Source organism: Felis catus, chromosome A1 (genome assembly GCF_018350175.1).
Source record: "Felis catus isolate Fca126 chromosome A1, F.catus_Fca126_mat1.0, whole genome shotgun sequence".
NCBI lineage: Eukaryota > Metazoa > Chordata > Mammalia > Carnivora > Felidae > Felis > Felis catus.
The window spans coordinates 145,816,822-145,839,514 of NC_058368.1; the positions used below are offsets into that span (position 1 = coordinate 145,816,822).

The 22,693-nt window shown below is 38.2% G+C and overlaps 1 protein-coding gene across 3 annotated transcripts in view; it reads left to right on the forward strand.

Annotated features, from left to right (window-relative positions):
- The window catches only part of LOC123378999, a 255,936-nt gene that overhangs the window by 86,423 nt on the left and 146,820 nt on the right, over positions 1–22,693 (forward strand). For 2 of the 3 annotated variants that reach the window (XR_006582845.1, XR_006582844.1), the window contains exon 2: positions 10,101–10,294. Coding sequence is in view for 1 of the 3 variants with exons in the window: in XM_045033267.1 (XP_044889202.1) it covers positions 10,101–10,294; positions 17,274–17,367 (288 nt within the window). In the remaining 2 variants the exon portion in view is untranslated. Of the gene's footprint in view, positions 1–10,100; positions 10,295–17,273; positions 20,703–22,693 lie in introns of those variants that run through there. The other variant, XM_045033267.1, reaches the window with a different exon arrangement.

The window sequence follows — 22,693 nt, forward strand, 5'->3', positions numbered from 1 at the left end:
CCTCAGGCAAATCAATTTTAGAGAAAACATAAATGGAAGCTGAAGACCTGGAAATTGATTCCCATGAAATTATGGTCCAGATGCCTATATTTTTCTTGGACAATCTTTGTGTACTCTCAGTGGTATGTATAATCTAATTTGAAGAGCACGAATGGAAAGATACAGTATTAAACAGAATAATAACACTAGTCCCTTTAAGTGACCCACAGTGTAATGAGAGAAGATAGATAAGAAAGTAGAAAACTAGAATATGGTGTAAATCATGGTGTAGAGCCCAGTCAGTTTCCTTTGATGTGGGGTGAGAAGTTTGCAAGGCCAAGGGGGTATATTCATCCAAAGCCTATGGCCCTCTCCCAGTAGACCACATGACCTTTCAGGATCGCTGGGATTTAGAAATCCAGGGCTGCACAGCCTCTTCCCTGGGTTTGATACCCTGAGGACACTTGTGTGCATCTGCTAGGCCTGAGGGGTTGGTAAGGGGTAGCTATGTAAGAGAAATGTGGGCAGAAGTTGAGATTGTGGGGTGGAGTGTCTATGAGACACCTGCTATGCTAGCAGGAGTTAGGGATGAGACAAGTCTATGAGACACCTGCTATGCTAGCAGGAGTTAGGGATGAAACAAGTCTATGAGACACCTGCTATGCTAGCAGGAGTTAGGGATGAGACAAGTCTATGAGACACCTGCTATGCTAGCAGGAGTTAGGGATGAGACAAGAAGGGAGGTGGAAACTGGGTAGGAGGAAGGATCTTCCTGTGCAGGTTAAGTGCTGGCAGAGAAGTACAAATCTGAACCAGGCATTCCAAATTATGAAAGTATGTTTGTCAAGAAGAAAATAGAATATATTTAATAATTTGTTAGCTTGATTTATAGATTTCAAATAGTTAAGTATACAGTTTTCTTTGTTTAAAAATTTTTAATGTTTATTTTTGAGAAAGAGAGAGAGAGGGCAAACAGGGGAAGGGCCAAGAGAGAGACACAGAATCTGAAGTAACTTCAGGCTCTGAGTTCTCAGCACAGAGCCTGATGGAGGGCTTGAACTCACGGACCACGAGATTATGACCTGAGCTGAAATTGGACGCTTAACCTACTGAGTCACCCAGGCCCCCCAGTATGTAGTTTTCTACTCCTACAGGTCCTGAAAATGTTTGGATGGAAAGGTTAAGGGCTTGAAGATCAGATAGCAGTGAGATTATCAAAGGGTAAGGTTGTAGGAAGGGAAGCAACAACAGGGAATCCAGATAAGAAATGCAAAGTCATTGATAATTCAATGATAATTGATTATCAGTGGGAATAAAAGGAAGGGTGGGTTAGAGAAATATTTAAAATGTACAATCCACAGGGCTTATTTGTGACATTCAGATACATTAAGGAAGACATACAATTAACCAGTTTCATATTTGGGCCAGGATCTCAAGAAAGAAGTTGGGGCTCTCTATGAATTTGGAGGTTGTAGTTGTGTATAGGGGTAGCTGAAGTCATGGTGGGGGATGAGGTCACTTGAGAGGTAAGTAGCATAATGTGAAAAGAGTCCTGACACTAAATGCCCAGGGAGCAGCATTTAAAATACAGGTAGAGAGGGGCACTTGGATGGCTCAATTAGTTAAGTGACCCACTTCAGCTTAGGTCATGATCTCATGGTTTGTGAGTCCGAGCCCTGTGTTGGGTTCTGTGCTGACAACTCAGAGCCTGAACCTGCTTTGGTTTTTGTGTCTTCCTCTCTCTCTCTCTTCCCTTCCCTTCCCCCGCTCACACTTGCACTCTCTCTCTCTTTCTCTTTCTCAAAATTAAATAAACATTGTTATTATTATTTTTAAATACAGGTAGAGAAAGGAGCTCTTGAAGGAGCCTGAGAATGAATGCTAGAGAGTGGGGGAGAAATCCTGAGAATATGGTGTCAAGGAAACCAAAAGGAAAGTATCTTTAGGGCAGAAAGGTCAACAGTGTCAAATGTTGCAGAATTATCAAATAGAATACTTGTGGGATAGTGTCCATTGGATTTGGCAGTATTCCACATTGGTTTAAGCTGGTCAGTAAATATCCTTGAGTGACTATGTGTTGAACAGCAGGGATAAAGAAAATGTGTAAGGAAAGAAGTGACACAAAACTTATAGGATGTTACTCCAGCCATGCTTTTCTAAAATTTGAACTTAAATTGTGGTTATATTGTCAGGTATTCGTCACCAGCCAACAGCCTAGCACAACTCTAGGTATGGTAGAGATGTTAATATCTGGTAGCTTACTGATTTCTAAAGAAAGGAGAACATAAAATCAAAACGGACAAAATAAATTTCTGTCAATCCCAACCAGGTTCTTCACTCATAGCACAGAACCCCACGCAGGACTGGAACTCATGAACAGTAAGATCATGATAGACCTGAAATCAAGAGTTGGTCGCTTAACAAACTGAGCTACCCAGGATCCCTTAGTAATGCTTTTTTAATCTGGTAGTCAGGATATGTACTATTCTACAAAAATGAATTTTCCAGATAACCAAAGCTTATATCACCATCAAATGAAAAAATACAATTTTACTAAATTTGATGTACATTTCTGATAAATGTATGTATACCCTTAAATAAAAATACTGATCTTCATTTCACTTTCCTTTATGACTCTGGATCATTATTATATAAGCAACATAGATTATGTTTTGCTATAATGTAGTAATGTCTTCAGAAACCTGTTGAGGTTTATTATGTTATTTAACTCTAAACAAAGATGAAATATTCTAGATTTCTCTATTTTGAGCAAGCTCTCTGGTGTCTCTTCTCATGAGGCACTAATCCCATCATGAGAGCTTGACCCTTATAAACTCATCTAACCCTAATTACCTCCCCAAGGCTCCAGCTCTAAATACGACACACTGGGGTTAGGGACTTCCACATAGGACATCTGGGGAGATACAGTTCAATCCATAGCACAGACACATACATGTATTTTAATATAAATGGAACCATGCTACATTTATTCTTCTGCATCATGCCTTTTAATTTAAAAATATTTCTTTGAAGAAACATATTTGTGTGCTTCATTCTTTTTAGTAATGATGTACTAATCTGTGTCTTAAATTGATTAAATTTTGTTCAACCATTCCCCTGGTGATGAACATTTCATCTTTTCCAGATTTTGCTTTGTAAACAGTATTGCAATAAATGTCTTCATACGGACAAATTTTGTGCACACTCCATTTTAGTAAGACACATTTTTAGATGGCCAAATAATATTCTAATTTGAAGTTTGAGAAACAATTCCAAGTTGATCTGTGAAAAATTTCTGCCAGTTTTGTCACATTAGCAGTGTATGTGTTTCTATTGTTATTTTTTTATAATATTGAGATACTGGATATTATCCTTTTTTATACTTGCCAATTTTAGAATATGAAAAATAAATTTACTATTTATTTAATCTGTAGATATTTAGTTGTGGTTCAGGTTATAAATATTTTCATATGCTTATTAATCATCTCAATTTTTCCTTGATGAACTTCCAATTGTGTTCTTTGTCCATTTTTATAACAGGTTATCTTTTATTGCTAAGAGGGCTTTTGCTTGTAATTTGCACTGCGAATATTTCTGTACAGTTTGACTTTTGCTTTTGACTTTTGCTCTTTAACTTCCAATAAATTTAAATTTTCATAGAGTTGGATTATTTAATATTTTCTTTTGCATATTTTGGGTTTCATGTATTGCTTTAAAAGGCTGACAATAAAAAAAAAAATGTAGCCAAAGAGATGAAATCTGGGAACAGGCTAGCTTTCAAAGTATTGAAAGCTTTTAATCTTTGCAGTTTTCCTAGGAAATGATGCCTAGACATTCATTGGCTTTTTCAAATGCTTTTGTTTTCTGGCTTTCCTGGGGTTGAAAGTAGTTTGCTTGTAGGATTGGGATTATATTGTGGCTTTTTGTGATATAAATGGAATGTTAATATTCTGCCAAGGGCAGCCTTTGCATTATTTGGTGACATTTCCACAGGATTCCTCAAAGAAGCCTGGGACCTGCAGGCTTCTACATTGTGTCAGAGTGGGACTGTTTTTTCAAATTTTGGAAAAATCACAGTCATTGCCTGTTAAGCCAGGGTTGTTCCGGTTTTGTGGATACTGATTAGTTAGGAATTTCTCAGAGATCAAATCTTATTTTGGTATTCTACTCCTGTATTTTATTTTTAAAAAGGAAAAGAAAAGCACCATTCAAGTACTTTACAAACCTTACCTATGAACTGTTTTTACTTAACTTTTATATGAAAAAAAATATATAGCTATAGAATTTTTCTATATATGCCATAAATTCCTTTTTCTAGTTAATTTTCAACCTACAATATGATTTCAAATATCAAAACAAGGCTCAAGACTTGAGTAGAGCACCAGATCTCGAATTTACTGGTTAGATTTTTCTTTATAACCTCTGAGATAGATTTCAGGAAAACAATTTTATAAATCCTAAAAGACCAGAGAACCTACAGCTACATATTAGTCAATATAAGTGGAAGTGCTGAGAACAGTTGTGGTTGTATTCTTTATTCTCTTAGTAGCTACTCGAAGACAGAGGGATTGTGCTAGACATTGGGATTCAGAGCTGAAGGTCTGAGTTCTCAAGAAGTTCAGAAAGGAGACAAAATCTAAGAGATAAAATTTCATTTGTTTCTCTTCTTAATGTCTGAGTTTCCTCATTGGTTAAGTGGATCCTTGTGAGAACACAATAGTATTAATAGCTAATATTGTGTGTTCGTCTGTACAGCATTTTAAGCACATATCATGTGTTAATATATTAAATAATCCAAAAAATCCTATGACACAGATCCTTTGGTCTTCCCACCCTCCCAAATTGCTTGAGTGCTTACTACCTCTCTGCAAAGTAACTCCATGTTCTCTTGGTTCTTGTGGAACCATTTTTTATTGTGGGCAGTGGCTTCTCGAATGCATGTAATTTTCTGAACCTTGCCACTAAGCTTGAGAAGAACCTCCACATACTGGCAGAAAGCCCTCAAAAATTATTTTTAAGGGACTTGGTGTCAAGAGAGGTAATGAAAATACTCGTGGATTTATCTGTATGGAAGTGTCTTGAGTACTACATCTGACAATAAATGGATATGAATTTTCAGCTCTATATCTTAGAAACCTACTCAAATTTAGTCTCTTTTCATATATTTCAGGAAGCTATTCCTTGAAAACTTAACACCCTATCCATGGCTAGCAAAATCTTGTAGCCCTCAAACTGGGTCTCTGCTGAACAGTAGGTTGAGTATAAGCTGACCCAGCACAAAGCCCTGCTTTCCACACTAACAGTGACTATTAGCCAGGCTCTCAATTACAGTATCAACTTTTTGGAGGAAGGCTAGGAAAGAATCACACTTCCCTTATTCCCAGATATATCTGAAACAAGACACAGTGGTAGTCATTAACAATAAAGATGAGGTTAATTTGCTTTCACTCTAAATCTGAATGCTAAAGTAACCATTTAAATAGTGCCAAACAGTGGAAATAAGCAGAAAACTGAATTTAACCTTAAATGTACAGACCTGTGCCACTTGGCAAAACTTAACAGTCAGCAGTATTGAAATAACAGCAATTAATGCTTATATGTAAAATGAACCACAGTATGGTATGGGGCCAACAGAGCAATTTATCAAATTGAACCAATGTGACCCTAGAGATAGGAATATGTCCTATTTGAAGTGAGGGAATGTAATTCCATAACATTTCTTAGAAACTGTCTGAGTTCTTAAAACTCTTATAACCTAAATCTCCTTCCTTGTTCCCCACATGCTGTCAGTCCTTGGAGTACTGACTGGTTGAGGAAACCCCCAGGGTGAACATGAACTGCCCAGTGGGGAAGAGTGGGAGAGGAAATGGTGAGGAGCCCTTTGGCTGTCCCGTGCTACTGCTGAGGAACAATGGGGCCATTCTTCTGGCTTGTGTGGTTTCTACACATTTTGTTAACCCTGAATTATACACTACTCCTCTTAATCCTATAAGGTAGAAATGGACAATGGTTTCTAGAGCATCTCTTTGGAAATAAATGAACTCTGTGCGAGTAAAACACAGCATTCTCATTAAGCTTCACTCATCTTATAGTGAGCAGGCACTATCGTTTTTGCCTCGGTCATGTGTTTGTGCAGCACACCATGTGCTCAGCCCTTAGAACTGGTGTGTCGTGCGGTGGGGTAAGTGTAGCTTGTAAGAGCCGTGGTGATGACATTTGGGCCAGTCCCTTGTAGGTTGTATATCCCCATGCGAATCATTTCATTGCAACTCAGTTTCATCATTTGTAAGATGGGTGTGGTGATCCTTACCTTGTAGAATTATTATGAGAAACAAGATTGTGTGTGTGTTTATGTATTTTACCCTAAAATGGCTCTGCTATTAATTGTCTCTCAACAAATAATTACCCCACTATTCTTACTAAAGACCCCCTTACTAAAGTCTGTTGCCCCACAGACTTAAAGTCTGGGTAAGGAAATAGGATATTTATTTATGAAATAGTGCTTAAGCAGGACTTCCTTTCCACTTTTTCAAGGTGGAAGTCATTTTTCTCTTCTCCATATCCCTGTGCCAGTTTTTTGTCATCGAAATGGATCGCTGGGGAGCCCACACAGGGCTCTTGTAGGCATAGGACTAGGAGTGGGAGATTGGGTTCTATTCCAGACCTTCCCACTTCTCTGTTGGCTACCTTTGATTAAGTTCCTTAACTCTTGGGAGTCTCCATTTCCTCATTTATAAAATGGAAATAGTACCATAATCCTCTCCCAGGACTTTTGTGAGGATCAAGGAGGTCATGAAAACCAGAGTCCTGAAATGTCTTATAAAACACAAAGCATTATTAATATTCTATTGTGGTTATTCATGAATATTCCTTATGCCTCAGACTAGGTAGATTCATAGCACAGTGATTTGAACAACCAGCGTTCAAAAGCTATGATCTAGGGAGGAAAACTTAATGTGAGAAATACGGTAAAGTAGCGATTAGATAAGAATTTCTAATACATCACTTCTTCTATTGAGACTTACTGCCTTTTTCTATATGAATTATTTTAATTTTTTTCCCAAGGAATAACCAATGAAGGGTAAAATGAACCGTTGGGATTATCAGGGAAGATTTTCAAGATCCAAGATCAGGAAAGGGAGATAATAATGGATAGGCAATCAATAATAATGATTAATAATAATGATTAATAATAATAATAATAAGATACCTTTTGTTGTGGTGAGTTTGTGCTATTATGGTATATGTGGTGTATTTATCATCCATTTCCAGGACAGCCCCCCACCCTGCCCCTAACACACACACACACACACACACACACACACACACACACACCAAACTAAATAAATGGTGGGAAAAAAACAACCAATCACCAAGAATCAGCCCACCAAGAATCAAGGCTCATCATTGTTAAGAGCCAAAACAAATCACAAGTAGGTTTAAGTTGTGGCTCTCTAGATGGCACAGAATTAAAAAGATCTCTGTGATGCCTAGGTCAAAAGCCTTCAATTATGGACAGACACAGTCTGCGACTCTGACTGCATGTGTGTCCAGTGCTCTCATACTGGGCACCTGAAAGGAACCAGCAGTGCTTGATGAGGAACTACTGTATATTCCTTCAAAGGCTAGCGAGGAATGGGTCATTCTTTATTATTATTACGTCTTATGATTCTAACAGGGTCTTGATTTGGGGTAACCTCAATCCCAAAGTTGACTGGTTCTTTAAAGGGATGTTTTGATAGAATAGAATATGTTTGCCTCTAGCCACATCACTAAGGGAAGTTATTGTTAACCATTGTTAAACATACAGTTTACCCATGTGAGAAGGCTCTTGATTACCAATTCTGAGAGACTGCTGCTTTTGACTTTCAATTGTGGCTTATATTTGAAACCACAGTCTTAAGATGTCTTCCAGTTAATAGACCTGCTGGACTCTGGTGGCCCAATTTCAGCTGTTCTGGAAAACACGGAGTCACTCTTCTAAGCTCCCATCCTCAGGCCCTCCAAAGTGGATTTCTTAAATATTACGTAGCGTATAAGTCAGACCATCAGACATACTATTCACCTAGTAGTTTTCACATGATGTAATGACTCCATATTTATTTATGTAGCTTTCATGAGCAATATGAAACATAACAGTGGTGAAAGAGAATATCTGAAAGTTCAGTTGCAATATAAATGACATGATTGATTAATATGCAATAATGGGTAACTGAATGTTTACTATGTGCCCCAAAGCAGTGGTGGAGAATTTCACATTATTTTTAATTTTTTTTAACGTTTATTTATTTTTGAGACAGAGAGAGATAGAGCATGAACGGGGTGGGTCAGAGAGAGAGGGAGACACAGAATCTGAAACAGGCTCCAGGCTCTGAGCTGTCAGCACAGAGCCCGACGCGGGGCTCAAACCCACGAACTGTGAGATCGTGACCTGAGCTGAAGTCGGACACTTAGCTGACTGAGCCACCCAGGCGCCCCGAGAATTTCACATTTATACTTCATCTGTAATAATCCTGTAAGGGACCTATTATTATTTTAGCTTTATTAATAAGAAATATGAGGATCAAAGAAGTCAATTAATTTTTCCAGTGTCACATAGCTGCTCAATAAAGCAGCCAAATTATTAAATCTAATCATGAATCTACTTTTTCTAGAGAGAACAGTTTTTTTTTTTTTGTTCTTTGTTTTTGTTTTGGCCTTTATATCTGTTTTCAGGAAACTAAAAAATTCTGCCCTGGCCTTTAAGCAATGTTTGAGGGACTTGCATTGTTCCAGGACACTGTAACCAGTGAAAGGCATACACAGAACTCTTTATACTACAGTGTATTTTTTTCAATGGAACATAAACTTTGTGGCTACTTTTAATCTGTATTTTAGGGAACCATTTTTTTCTATTTATTTGCCTTCCCTAGATCTCTGTATAATTCTGAAACAGAGCATATTTCTGTCAGAAAGGCAATCATAGATTAGTTTTTTAACTAATAAACTAAAAAAATGTATCTCCAGAAAAGGCTATCATAATTTAATTTTAGTTGTAATCCAGTATTCCTAAATATAGGTGATTTGAAACTGTAATAAAAAAATACATATATATATTTGAGCACCTGTTTTTGGCTAACTGATTTTTCTGGATCAAATTTATCATTGTATAATGAGGGATTTACTTCAAAAAGGAGATTATTTTCTTTAACAATTCTTTAACTTATACAGTGTTTAGCAAAAGTAGCATCATAGAATGGGATATTTAAAAAAATTAAAAGGTTCTTGAGGTATTTCCTGGAATACTTAATAAAATTTTGATTTGAAAACTAAGCCAGTACACTGTTTAGTTTAGGGTGTTTCCCTATGTTTTCATAATTTGAGACACTGCAAGAAAAATAGAATCTTTAAGTCTGGGAAGTAAATTATTTTCTCTTGAGCCAGGTCTTATATTGGTCAAAGTGCCGTCCTCATTTTCCTAGTGATTGATAGTAAGAGGTATGCCCCAGTGTCGCCACTCTGTGTCAGATAGTAAGGGTCAAATGTACGTGGATATAGAGTCAAAAGCCTCTGTCAATGTTTTAGCAAACTTCAGAGCCTTCCTATGGGCTAATTTATCATCATGTCTAGCAGTTGTTACCAAATGTGAGAACATGATGAATGGGGATGAGAATCAGACTGAAGTGTTGGACTGGTCTGCCCCAAATCGTGAATTTGGCCAAGTTTGTCCTGAATTCCTCTCCTCTTTTCTGCATTCCCTGCTCACTGTGACTAGTCTCTCGCTTCCTCAGTGTTGACCCGGTATTCCTCCACGTCATGTCTTGCCCCGGTAAACTAGTTAAAGCTCAACTCTTCCTTGTCTCCTTCTATCCAAGATGGAAAGGATCTTACATTCTTCTCTGAGCCAGAAGCTTGACACGATTTGATTCTTTAAACAAACTGCAAGCAATATTAGAGGATATTGTTTCCAGGTTACACACGAGGCTCACATATATCAGGCAAGACACCCAACTCACAGCACTAGTAATTAGTGGGAACTAGTGATATGAACCCAGGTCTGTTTAATTGACAGTCATGTGCTTACTACCATGACATGCTGCTTCCCAATCTAACTTAACTATTTCATTTTTTTACTTCTTCAGAGGCCAGCAGAGTGTCTGGTAAGATCAACAAATGAACCAGCTCCAAACAAGGTGTTAATGGCTGATGTCAAGTCAGTGAGAGCATGGAGAAGGGCCACCATTTGTTTGCCAGTGTTTCTTCTTCCTGAGATCTGCTGTCTTGGCTCTTGTGTGATCAAGGCCAGTGTCCAGAACATAAGCCTTGATCTCAGAAGGTGAGTCTGCGACCCCTCATCCAGGGAGAAATTTCATTTTTAACTCTAAAAGTTCTTATTTGGTAAGCATCCTACCTGAAAGTATTTTCCTCTTTGATGATATTTGTGTTTAAAAGCAGTCTCAGGGGTGCCTGGGTGGCTCAGTCGGTTAGGCGGCCGACTTCGGCTCAGGTCATGATCTCATGGTCTGTGAGTTCGAGCCCCACGTCGGGCTCTGTGCTGACAGCTCAGAGCCTGGAGCCTGTTTCGGATTCTGTGTCTCCCTCTCTCTGACCCTCCCCCATTCATGCTCTGTCTCTCTCTGTCTCAAAAATAAATAAACGTTAAAAAAAAATTAAAAAAAAAAAAGCAGTCTCAAGTGATGTCAGTGAGGTGACAGAATAGGAGTTTCCAGCCCTCATCCCTTCACAGAAACACTTATTTCACAATCATTCTTGTACAAAAATACATTTATGAGAGCTCTAGAATCCGGATGAGAGGTTGCAACACTAGTGGAACACAGAAATGAGAAAAGATACATTACAAAAATTGTATACATTAAGTATGTACAACTTTTTCCGTGTCAGTCATACCTTGATAAAGTGGTTTTAAGACATAAATGCAACCATAATGTAATAAATGCAACCCAAAGTATGGAGGTGACCATCTCCATCTCATAGAGGTGACCTCCTATGCCACCTACACCATACAGAGGGCCCTTGCATTATCCTTGAAGTTCCATCAAGCCTAATTTCACTCAGCATCAGTGAATAACTGTAGGAATGTGAATGTGGCAAAGACAGTTAGTACAAACTAAAAATTTTCTGTGCTTTTCTAAATCTCTTCTCTTCCCTGGATTTAGGGCTATGTGAAAATTTAGGCCAATGAACTGTGAGTAGGAGTTAAAAGTCAGTGTTCTTCCTCTGTCTCTTGTTCTCTGCTTAAGGAAAGGGAGAGGAGACCTGGATCCCTGAGTTACTGAATGAAGGGGTACTGTCCTGGAAAACTTGTCCCATTCACATCAGACTTTACCTGAGAGACAAAAGAATTGTGGTTTCGTTAAGCCACTGAAATTTTAGTGTTTATTCATTATATAGCATAGTCTATTATATTCTGAAGAACATGGAGATTTTGTGCAAAATGCCCTCCTCATTCTCAGGATATATGCTCTTTGGACTTACCTTTTAGAAACAGACTTGTTATTTGGAGTAAACTCCTGCCCAAGCCTCTGGAATTTATTTCAGCTTTATAATGACAGTCTTTGAGAACCTTCAAACAGAGGTCAAGTTTATATGAATACTTAGATGGTTGAGTATTGAGGATATTGAGTAATGAAGAACAAAGTTAGTTGTAGTTGTAGCTTGTAGGTAATAACTGTGACTGTGTTATCAATGCTGTGATTTTCCCCATCCCTCCAAATCAACCAGTAAAGGCTGATGTTTTACATAGAAGCCAACTTTGCAAACACCGCTTCCCCACATTGAAATGGCTTGGATGACAGAGCTGCTATTTAACAAGAGATGCTACAATGGTCTATATTGGGTAGTTCTGGCTTTGGCATTGGCTTCTCTTCTTAGTAATTTTCAGGGTTAAAGTAAATGCTATTTTCAGTATTATTCTTACAAAAGGAAGAATAAAAAATTAGATCACCATAAAGGAAGGTTACACCTTTGATCCCAACTCTCCCTGGGCTACTTGGCCATGAAATTCCTATGTGTTTGACAGAAGGCGGTCTGCCTTGCAGCCTCCAAACTTCATGTCATGCTCCAAGGAGTATGCAAATGGCAAGGATGCCAGATGCAGTAACCACAGTTTTTCTGGGCTGACGATTTGGGGTAAAATGCAAACAACATATCATGTGTTTTTTTTTCTTTCTCTCACTGAAGTTCTTCCTTAATACTTTCTATTAGCTGAGGCTTTCTCCTCCTTTCAAATTGAAACTTTTTACCCCTAGAATTTTTTCGTTAGGCATTTTGGGCTTTGTCTATAGTAGTTTTTAGCCTCATCTCCCAAGAGATTTCTTTTCTGCCATGGTAAAGGTCTGTGCAGTCTGATCAGGCTAAGCTTTTGAATTCACTGCCTTGTTTGTGTTGAAACTTATTGTACCAACAACATTTACTGTCTCTCCTTCTCTTTTTAAATTTCTTGACGTTTCGGTTATGTCCACAAGGATCCAGATAAAGCTCCTCACACATGACTGTCCTGGCTGAATTGTAGAATCCATCCTGCTCATGTTCTCCTGAACTGAGTTCTCAGGTTCCATCTGTTGTGTTTTTGGAGGGAGACAACAAAAGCAAATCCTAAGCAGACATGGTAGGGTCACTTCAGGATCCAAGTTCAGGAGAAGAGCCAGAAAATGGTTTTACTGCCTTTTGGAACCACCTAAATCCTGCCTCTTTTGAAGGCTATTTAGAAATGGCACTGATATGTTTTGAAAGCAGGGAATTCACAATCCCTATGAAATGTTATAAAGCTACTCAGAGGGCTGAGTGGACTTGATACGTTTCTTTCAATGAGGAGAAATTATGTCACCTCTAAATGTTTACTCATTGTCCTTTACCCACACTTCTGGACTTCTGTGGGGGCGGTGCTTAGACCCCAGACTCACTAGGATTTTACAGGGTGATTCCGAGAAGGGAGAAGTGGTAGCTTATCTGTTGTGATTGTTTTTATGTATTGCTTCATGACAACAGACTGTCATGGATGTCATGACAGGTCATGAACTATAATGATTTATCAAACCCTGGTCAAGAATGGACTGCAGTGGAGTCACACAGTAGAGGGAGGATTACATTCCAAAGGTGGTGAGTCAGTGAGAATCACAGAGAGGCAGAGTAATTCTTGGAAAGCTTTAAGGAAGATGCTCCATTGGAAACTAAGATAGAGCCAGTTTTCCTTCTGGTTTTCAAGCAGATGAGCACCAGATGAAGAGGTCGGCTTATTTGGGGGTGGGGGCATGCTCTTCCAAAAATATGTATTTTTAAATACTCCAATCATACTTAGGGGAAAGCAGATTTGCCTCAAACATCTCTGGGGCATTTTCTTATTGAAGGAAAGGCAAGCAGATTGCCCTCAATTGCAGTCTCCATTGCAAACTCAATTCCCACGTTCGTATGCCTAGATTTGTGTAATTACATGGACATGTGGTGTGGCTTCAAGACAGTTCCTAGAAGAAAGGTGGCCATTCCCCAGTTTTGAGAGATAGGAAGACGTCTGGAGTCTGCCCTGCTGGATGTCAGTATTGAGGACAGCACAAGTGTTGTAAACAAGGGATTAGGAAGTATATCTTCACTGAGGAATCAAAATCCCCATCTTCTGAATGAGCCTTTGTACAGAGGCTACTGAGATGTGCAGGGGCAATGAGGTTTCTGTGGGGAAAATCTCTAGTTAACTCTATTGGAGCTGAAGGTCTAAGTGGATGCACTGTTAATAATTGCCAATTCAGGAGACACACTCAAGGGAACATTCTCCTAAAATGTAGAGAGGTTAGGTAGGGCTATGGGTGCCCTGAAACACTAAGACTCTTGATCCTTCAGTATCAGAGTTCTGAGCATATTATGTAGAAAAGCAACAATGGCAGGGAGAAGTATCTGCATTACGGTCCTTGGCGAGGAATTCTCTCTTTCTTGGAATGTTAAAAGTTGTTTGGGAAAGCTACACTGAAAGGGCCCATTATTTTGTTACTGTAAGTAACTTTGATGATTTCCAATGCAACCAGTAGAATCTCTTTCTAATACTTCTCCTGTGCCAGAGTAGTTGCAGGTGGCATCATTGAGCTGCTAAGAAGAGACATTTCTACAGGTTTCTGGGTAGAATTTGAATGAAAGAAGTCTGGTTCTCTTGTCCAGGGACATCATGCTATAATCGGGGCCGGGGGGACAGGATGTCTAGTGAATCGTGTCCTCCAGACTTCATCCCCTAGAAGGTATACCTGTGAAGCTGCCTCACCAGCCACATTGGTGATGCTATTTTTTTGTGAGAAGGAAAATTTAAGACAGCCTAATAGTTTTGATTCTTTGACATATCAGTGGCATGGCTGCTATGTGGCCTCTGGCTCACACTTAACTAGTAATGCCAACGAGCAAGTTTGCATGTAATAATCCCATATTTTCATTTGTATTAAATCAAACATCATCAATTTAAATGAGAAACAAAAAAATTTTACTCATGTGTTGAGAGACCCCAGATTTGGTTCTGAATTGCTTCTAAACTTAGATGAATGAAGGAGGGAGAATCATAACAATTCAGAGGTTTTTTGTTTTTGTTTTTGTTTTTCCTTTATAAAATAAGGTAGTAGAGGGTGAGGTGATAGGTGGTGGGGTTTGGCTTGCCTAAGTTCTCTTCCTGGGCTAGCATTCTGCGGGTCTTTGATGAGCAGCTCTCCTTGCATAGAATACAGACGAAATGTGTTCTGAAGCATGTTTTTTACCAAATGGCTCTTGCTGGAAGATTTCTCTGTCGATAGCTATGGTTCTATATTTTAGACTTTAGTAAATGAAAAGATCCATGTACTCCTTAATAATTCCTATGCTAATAGGTTTCTGATGAGCAGTGTGGCTCCAGAGCCAGAGTTTGTGAACAACTCAGGGCAAATAGGTCTATTAGTTGGCTGATGCCAAGTTGTAAAAGAAGGTGAGTAATAATAACTGAGTACTGACTGTGTGCCAGGCATTCTACTTCCTGCTCTACCTGCCTTGTTTTGTTAATGTTCACAATAATTTTATGAGTTCAGAATTATTTTGATCTCATTTCATAGATGGTTGTAATGAGGCTTAGAGAGTAACTTGCCCAAGCTCGCAGAGCAAGTAGGTGGCCGAGGCAGGATTTGAATGCAGGTTGCTTGTTGCCGGGAAGACTTTTAAACATAGTGTGATGGTCTGTTGACTTATGTTTATTGCATTAAACTGTTTTCTGCAGTGCTTTAGGAAAATTGAAAATATCTTAAGAAGCTACATGTGATAAATGTTTTAAAATTCCCATCTAAAAACAAGCATGTAACTTAACCAACCTCTAAAAAATTTATATAAACTTACCGTACAATAAAATGTTGTACCAATTTTAAATTAAACAGATTAAAATAAACATTCAGTTTAATTCCCAGAACTGTCAGCTACTCACTGTTCTGTCAGTTAGACACTATTAGCTATTTGTGTGTTCAGGAGTTTTATTAAGTTAACTACCAGCCCCTTCGTGTTTTGAATGTTACTATGGATGCTGCTACTTTGCTCTGAGAAATGCTGTCAGAAAGAGACAAGCACACACAGCTGAACCGATGGTTTTTCCAATGAAATGCTGTTAAATGGAAGGTCAGCTTAGTGTTAATTACTGTTGATGAAGACTCTGCCCACAGTGAAACTGCCTCTAACAGTTTCACAAGTCACCCTTTCTTGCATGTGTATTTAAAAATGCCAAAGAAAAGCCAATGTCAACAACAGTATTTTCATGTAGGCTATTTCTTCTACAGACTGTCCAGATGCCTCTAATAGCTCAACGTTTTTCACAAATGAGTGCATCCATTTCCTAAGAATGCTGAGAAGCATTTAAGGGGGCAGATCGAGAAAAAGTATAAGTGAGGCTGTGAGGGAGAATGGCAATATCCTACATTTTTCTTTTCTTTCCCTCCCAAACAGATTTCGTTTATGGGGACCTCTTCTTTGGGCAATCATGGAATTTTCTTAATTTTCATGGTATGGCAAGATACTTACCTTTTCTTACTACACAGGAGGGAGAGTTGGCATAAAACACATGAAGGACATTTTTGTCTTTTGGCTGCACTAGAGTGATGCTCTCTCTTCCACATATCACAAAAGCTAAACCTTACCTCCGTGGATTTCAGAATATTACTTCTGTATCAGATGAAAGAGAGATAGCACCTCTCACCATGAATATACTTCCTTATGGATCCACAAAAGGGTGGGCTTCTAGGAAGATAAGCTTTATGTTCTCAAACTTTATAAATGCTTTCCCCAGTCCTATTCTGTCTTTCTCATTGTTTCTGCTGGCATGGGGCCTCTGCTGTCTTTTTCTGGCTGCTCCTGCACTGTTTTTTTTTTTTTTTTCTCACTGCACTGGATGGTTAGCCTGTTAAATATCGTGAGAATAAGCTGCTCCCTGTCCTGGCATTGCTTTTTGAAGGAAACATTTCCTTTCCTTGTGCAAAGCCAAGGAGTTACTTCCATGGGGAGAAAGTTGGAGGACTGATTGGAAACATGCATGATTGCTGGTTTAAATTTGGCTTATTTGCAACAGACAGAGGTTGCGAGAGATAGGAGAGAGGGGTTCTCCTGGTACTGAGGTGGTTCCCACATCTGCTTCTAATTAGGAACACTGTGGAGAAAAGATTTTGAAATTAACTTAGTTGTGGAATAATAAAGTAGGCCCCTTAATATGGGGGATTATAAATGATTACCCTAGAAAATGAAGGAACAACTTTTCATTCCCTAGGTCGTTTACTTTTTCCGAGGTGGTTTGGCACCAAATAGAAACTAGAGAGGTATTTTGTACCCTCTCTATCTTCAGTGGACAATGGTGCTGTTTTACTCCCTCTTCCTGAGAGTCTAGATTCAGGCTTTTAGAGCACCAAGTGTGCAGCCAGCCAAGAGCCATTTGTTCACATGTCCCTACTCCTCTGGGATCTACAGCAGCCAGGGGCATCTTAGTGACATATACAGATTTGTGTCTGTGGGGAAGAGTCTGGCCTGCTGGTCTTACCTGCCCTGGAGCTCTCAGGTGATGCTCTAGAAATAGGCACTGGGGCACAGGTCCTCAAACACAACACCACATCACACACACACACACACACACACACACACACACACACACAAATGGCATATTTTAAAACTTTCTTGTCTGCCTTTCTCTTATTTCAGCCCCTGACCTCTTAAAAGGTCAACATCATAACCTGAAGAAGACATCCAGCCCTCATAAGTGTTATTCTCTACATATTTTCATGTATTCATTTGTTTGTTTTTTCTTTTTTTATCCACATGTTGAATGTAAGAGCTGTAATAGCAGAGATCTTACTATCTTATACCCGCTGTGCTCCGAGCAATGTTTGGAAAATTGTAAGAACTTCACAATCAACTGTTGACTGAGTGAATCAAGGAAGCAATGGAGGAAATTCTCTTCCCACAAAGGGTAATTCTGGATTCTGCCTTGAACCCTTGAGTTCTTAACTGATGAACTCTGCATTGGGACCAAAGCCCCAGAGTTGTCATAGATGAGTCTCTCCCCTCTGAGGTCAACTTGACCTACATTTTGGGATTAGGCAGGAGGAAGCCTGAGCTATGGAAATGAGAAGGCAGATGACCTTCCGGACCACTTCCCAGACCACTTCAATTACCATGATTTGGGAAGCTTTTACACTCACTGGGAATACTCTCACCAGAGTGTTCTCAGAATAGGAACAACAGTCGTCCATTTTATATGGCATAAGTTTGCAGGCAAAGGAAACAATTAGTTCTTTAATGACCATCTAAGTCCATGATTTTTCAATTTTCCCTCATTAAAGTACCCCTAGATTATTGATTTTAGAGTTACTTTAACTTGTCTCTTTTGGTTTTAAGTGTCTGATCAGAAAATCACTGATTGCCTCAGAAAATGGGAGTTTATAGTAAAGACAGTTTTTACATCTTGTCATGAAAATTTTTATATTGTTACTTTATAATTTCTCTTTGGAAGGTCACCTCTTCATGCTTCAAATGGGAGAGGAGAAGATATAATTGAAATAATTTCTGTTGGTCATCTTGGGTCTGAAAGAGGAAGGCAGGTCATTCCAAATAAGAGAACCCATTTTAGGCCATGTCTAAGCTTGACTCTCCTAAGGTAGGGATGTGTTCAGTCTGTACTCACACTTCTAAAATAGCCATTGAGGAAACTCTCACCACAAAGGACTGTGACTAATCACAAGCCTTGTGATGAATAACTCATTATTTTTCAATATTATCTTGAGTAAAAAAAAACGTGGTTGGGGGCTTTTGAATTAATCTTCTAAAAATGTCTGTCTCAGAATTCCAAACCTTTTATTTGATAGCTAATTCCAAGAAGTCTAAGGTAGTACAAGTAAGGAAGAAAGACTTCCCTAATCTTTGGATAAAATTGTTTTAAATTTCTTAAGCTTCTTGTAATGAGTATACATCTCTAAATTAAATGAATACTTGAAATATTTTCTCCATATGCTTCAAATTTTCCAAGTATTCAGACATTCTTACTGGTCATGCTCTTTTAGCTGCAACAGGTCATAACCAGTGTCTGGATTCCTACCTGTGGACCAAGTGACCATTCAGTTACTGTCCACGTTGGGTTCCATGAGGCTGTGCCTGGAAAGCTCTAAACAGAGAATTTTCACTCAGAAGGAGCCATGTATCTGTCAGTGATTAAAAACTTTGGCATGTTTGGGATAGAGTAGGATCAGAAACCTGGCTTGCTTAGGTCTGTCAGTTCTTTGAATGTCAACTCATTAAAGAACAACATAGACAAATTTAGCTTCCATTGAAGCTGAAAGCAACCGTGGATAGTACATTGATGAATCCCATCATCATACGGATCAGAATTTCATGAACAAATAACCTGGCCAAAATCACAGAGGTAGTTAAAGGCAGAACAGAGAATTTAGAGAAATTCACTCAAGGAGTGATGAAGTGATTCTGGCAGATTATCTCTAAAAGCTTTACTCCCCCACATCCTCCCTTCCTTCTATGTTCCTTGGTAAAGAACAGAGTTTAATTTCCAAACAAATATATTAAAATCAAAATTAAAAAATCAAGTCTGAGGGCAATAAATGATTCAATGTTCTGGTAGGTTTTGAAGTGTTTACCTCATCTAGCTTGTGAAATAGAAATAACTTTACCCAAATTTTGGTGATATTGTTGACATTGTTTAGGCTGTTTGACTTTTCTTTGTGGAAATTGATAATATACTTCTGACTACATCAATGGAAAAAAAGTGCGTAAGTGTGTAGAAAATATTAATGTTAGTATTGCACCTAAAACTCTCATTTATTGAGAAAGAAACCCAAATTGGTAAAAAGAAACAATTTATAGAACAAGGAAGAACATTTATGGACTTCAGGTACATAAAACAAATATGCTGGGCCAACAATATATTTACCTAATAGTGTTCCTAAGGAGATGTACTATGATGATTACTTAGTATATTAACTTTTGTGTTCATAAATTGTGCTTTTTGAATGTATAAATTGTCCAGAAAGGGACATTACAAAACTAAACTTCATTCCAGACCTTCTAATGAATACTAATTCTTATTTAGAAGAGCTGAACTTAAAGGTTTACATAGTTTTGAATATTTTGGCTTTAAAAACATTTATTTCTGTCAGAGGTCTCAACATGCTTTGCCACAAATAGGTGAGCACACATATTATCTATGGACTATATTTTGCTGATGGGCATTGGAATGTCAGGACTAATAGGGAATGGATAGGGTGGTTTCACTAAAAACTAATTCTTAGACTAATAATGTCTGCCTTAGGCAAGAGACCACACTCTACTGTTTCCATTTATTTTTTGTTTAATTCTTTAGGAGTTTGATATAGAAAAGTGAGAAATAAAATAGGGTAATGACCATTTATCACTTGGATATAAATATGTTAAAGGGAAAAGAGCCCTTTATGTTCTTTGACCATATGACATGTTAAAAAGCAGGAAGAACGGTGCCCTTATAGATTGGTGTTAGGACCTGTATGGTTTGTTTCTCTCCAGTTTAGGATCAACTTAGTCTCTGCTGGTTTGGGTAAAGCTCTGGAAGACAACATGGCCAACTCAGTCACTTTTGTCCTGCTTGGGGATTGCTGACTTTTCATCTTTAGTCAGTCTTTTAGGAAAATTTAACTTGGTTGGATTTGTTTTGGCAGGTTAGCATGATGTAAGTGTATTTAAAAAAAAATCACAAGCAATTTAATTACAAGAAATGGAAGATAATTCCCTAAAGGCTGCTGCTGTTATAGAAGTAGTCATAACAGCTTTTTTTCACATTTTCAATTTTTTACCATTTCAAGCAGTCCAAAGAAGAAAGAATGAGAGGGCCTGCTGAGTGTACTGCCAGTGAGCTAGACAAGGAGACAAAGAGTGTCAGGGACATGTCAGCTCTCCTGGGGAAATCCAGGCTGTTTTTAAAAAAAAAAATGTGAGCTTGAGAAACCTTGGTGAAACACTTGAGACAAAATCTTATCAATATTAAAGGACATTTTGAAATTCATTGGAGATATTTGTTTTACCCTGTTTCAAAAGACGTTATTGGTTTGGTTGTATTTTACGTGTAGAGTCAGTAAGACCTCTTTCATCCTCCCCTCCCCTGCCTCCTCCAAAAATCCCTCAGGACTGCCTACACATCAAATCACTACAGGACATAGCTACAGAATCTCAAAAAGAATAAAAGCACTACTATTGAATCATGCTGTAAGGTATATCACACCCTTCCCTCCCCCCCCCCCCCCCCCCCCCCCCAGCTAACACATGCTCTTAACAAAGCATTCAGGGTCCTTTCTCAAACCATCTTTAGGACAAAGGGAAATAACAACATAACAGACGATACTCCAAGAGCAGGTGTGGAAGAAGAATTACTACTTCCTTCACTTTGTGGCTCTGTGGAGTCATTCGAAAGTACAAGTGAACAATAAAAGCCAGATGACTTTGTTCTATAGGAAATGACTCGTAAGTTTCTAATATGGTTAATAGGATGAAGGCCTTTGTAGACAAATGTCACTTATTTGTTCATTTATTCAAAAATATTACTAAGCACCAGTTTGTGCTAGCCATTATGATAAGTGGTACAGTGGTGAGCAAAGCAATAGTAAGCTCTGTCTCACCCTCCCTCCCTTCAATTCTTTACCTACATGTATTATAATACTAAGTCCTATGCAAGCCACTCTATCTGTAATTACTCCCTCACACACATGCTTCTTACAACCCTTTTCTGCTTTTATTATCCTTGATACTTATTACTGTCTAATGTATGATATATTTTATTTATTGCCTGTCTCTCCCACTGTAATGTGGGGAAGTTTAAAGCCAGAAATTTCTTTTTTATGTGTTCATAGCTATATATACCTAGCACTTAACATAGTGCCTAGATTTTTGCTGGCAATATGGAGCCTGCTTGGGATTCTCTCTTTCCCCGCTCTCTCTGCCCCTACCCTGCTCATCTGAGTGCGCGCTCTCTCTCTCTCTCTCTCTCTCTCTCAAAATGAATAAATAAACTTAAAAAATTATTTAAAAAACCACAGTGCCTAGAAATAGGCACTCAATAAATATTTGTTTAAGTAATCAACCAATTAATGAACAAAGCGAGGACATACCCACAGAATGGCACTAGAGACCCCCTTCTGTTTTTCATTTATATCCATTCATCAGCACTTATTGCATTTGGTTTTTCAACTTCTTAGCCATTTAAGTGTTTGTTCTCTAAAAATGTCAGGAGTGAGTGTGTGAAAACTTGATGAAAACACAGTTAATTATATCTGTAATATTCCTCTGATCTCTACATCAAAAATACCTAGCAATAAAGGAGATCAGATTTGCCTGGAAAAAAGACTTGTTCTTGGTAAATTGATAACCATATGCTTGCAAAAGGGCTCAAAATTATCTGCTAACATTCATTAACTGGGTTGATAAAACTTAGTTTGTTGGGTTATCATTAAAAGTACATGAGATAAAATAGTGAAAAACCTCGGAATCTATATATTGTCTTTGGCTTATGGTAGAAGTAATGAAATTAATGTTTTATAATTTGATTAAGGATCAACACCCAAATCTCTGTTTTACAATGCCTACCACCAGAGGTCAGGGAGATGCAGAAGAATCATCAAAGGAGACTCTCTCTCAGCAGAGAGCTAGAAAAAACCAGGTCACAGTAGTATCCAAGACTAAGGGATAAACTCTGTTAGTCAGTTGATAGGTCAATGAAAACAGTGCATTAACAAGGTGGAGATTATGCATGATTTTCATAAAAGCAACTTCCGTGGAAGAGAGAGGGGAAAAGTTCATTATATTATAATAGATTTAAGATGTAATGTGAACAAATCAGTTGAGAACAACAGGTATAAAATAATGCTTTCACAGACTTTTGCTATAAAGGAAAGGAGAGAAATGGGGTATGAGGTCCCAAGAGGTTTTTTTGTTTGCGTGTGTGTGTGTGTGTGTGTGTGTGTGTTTAATGATGCCCAGAATAATAGCCTCTTGATCTGTTGTGGGAATTATTCAGTAGAAAAGAAAGTAATTATTGATGTGATTTATATAAAGGCTAATTTGGGTGTCTAATGGGCATCTAGTGATAATTAGCCATGACCGAAACAGAAGTGTCAATGTTTTTGTCTGTGCTTTGGAGGACGACATTAATAAATATTACAAATTTGATACAGATGATTGATATGCTAAGTAATAAAATTATAGTTTAAAGTGTCTTTCA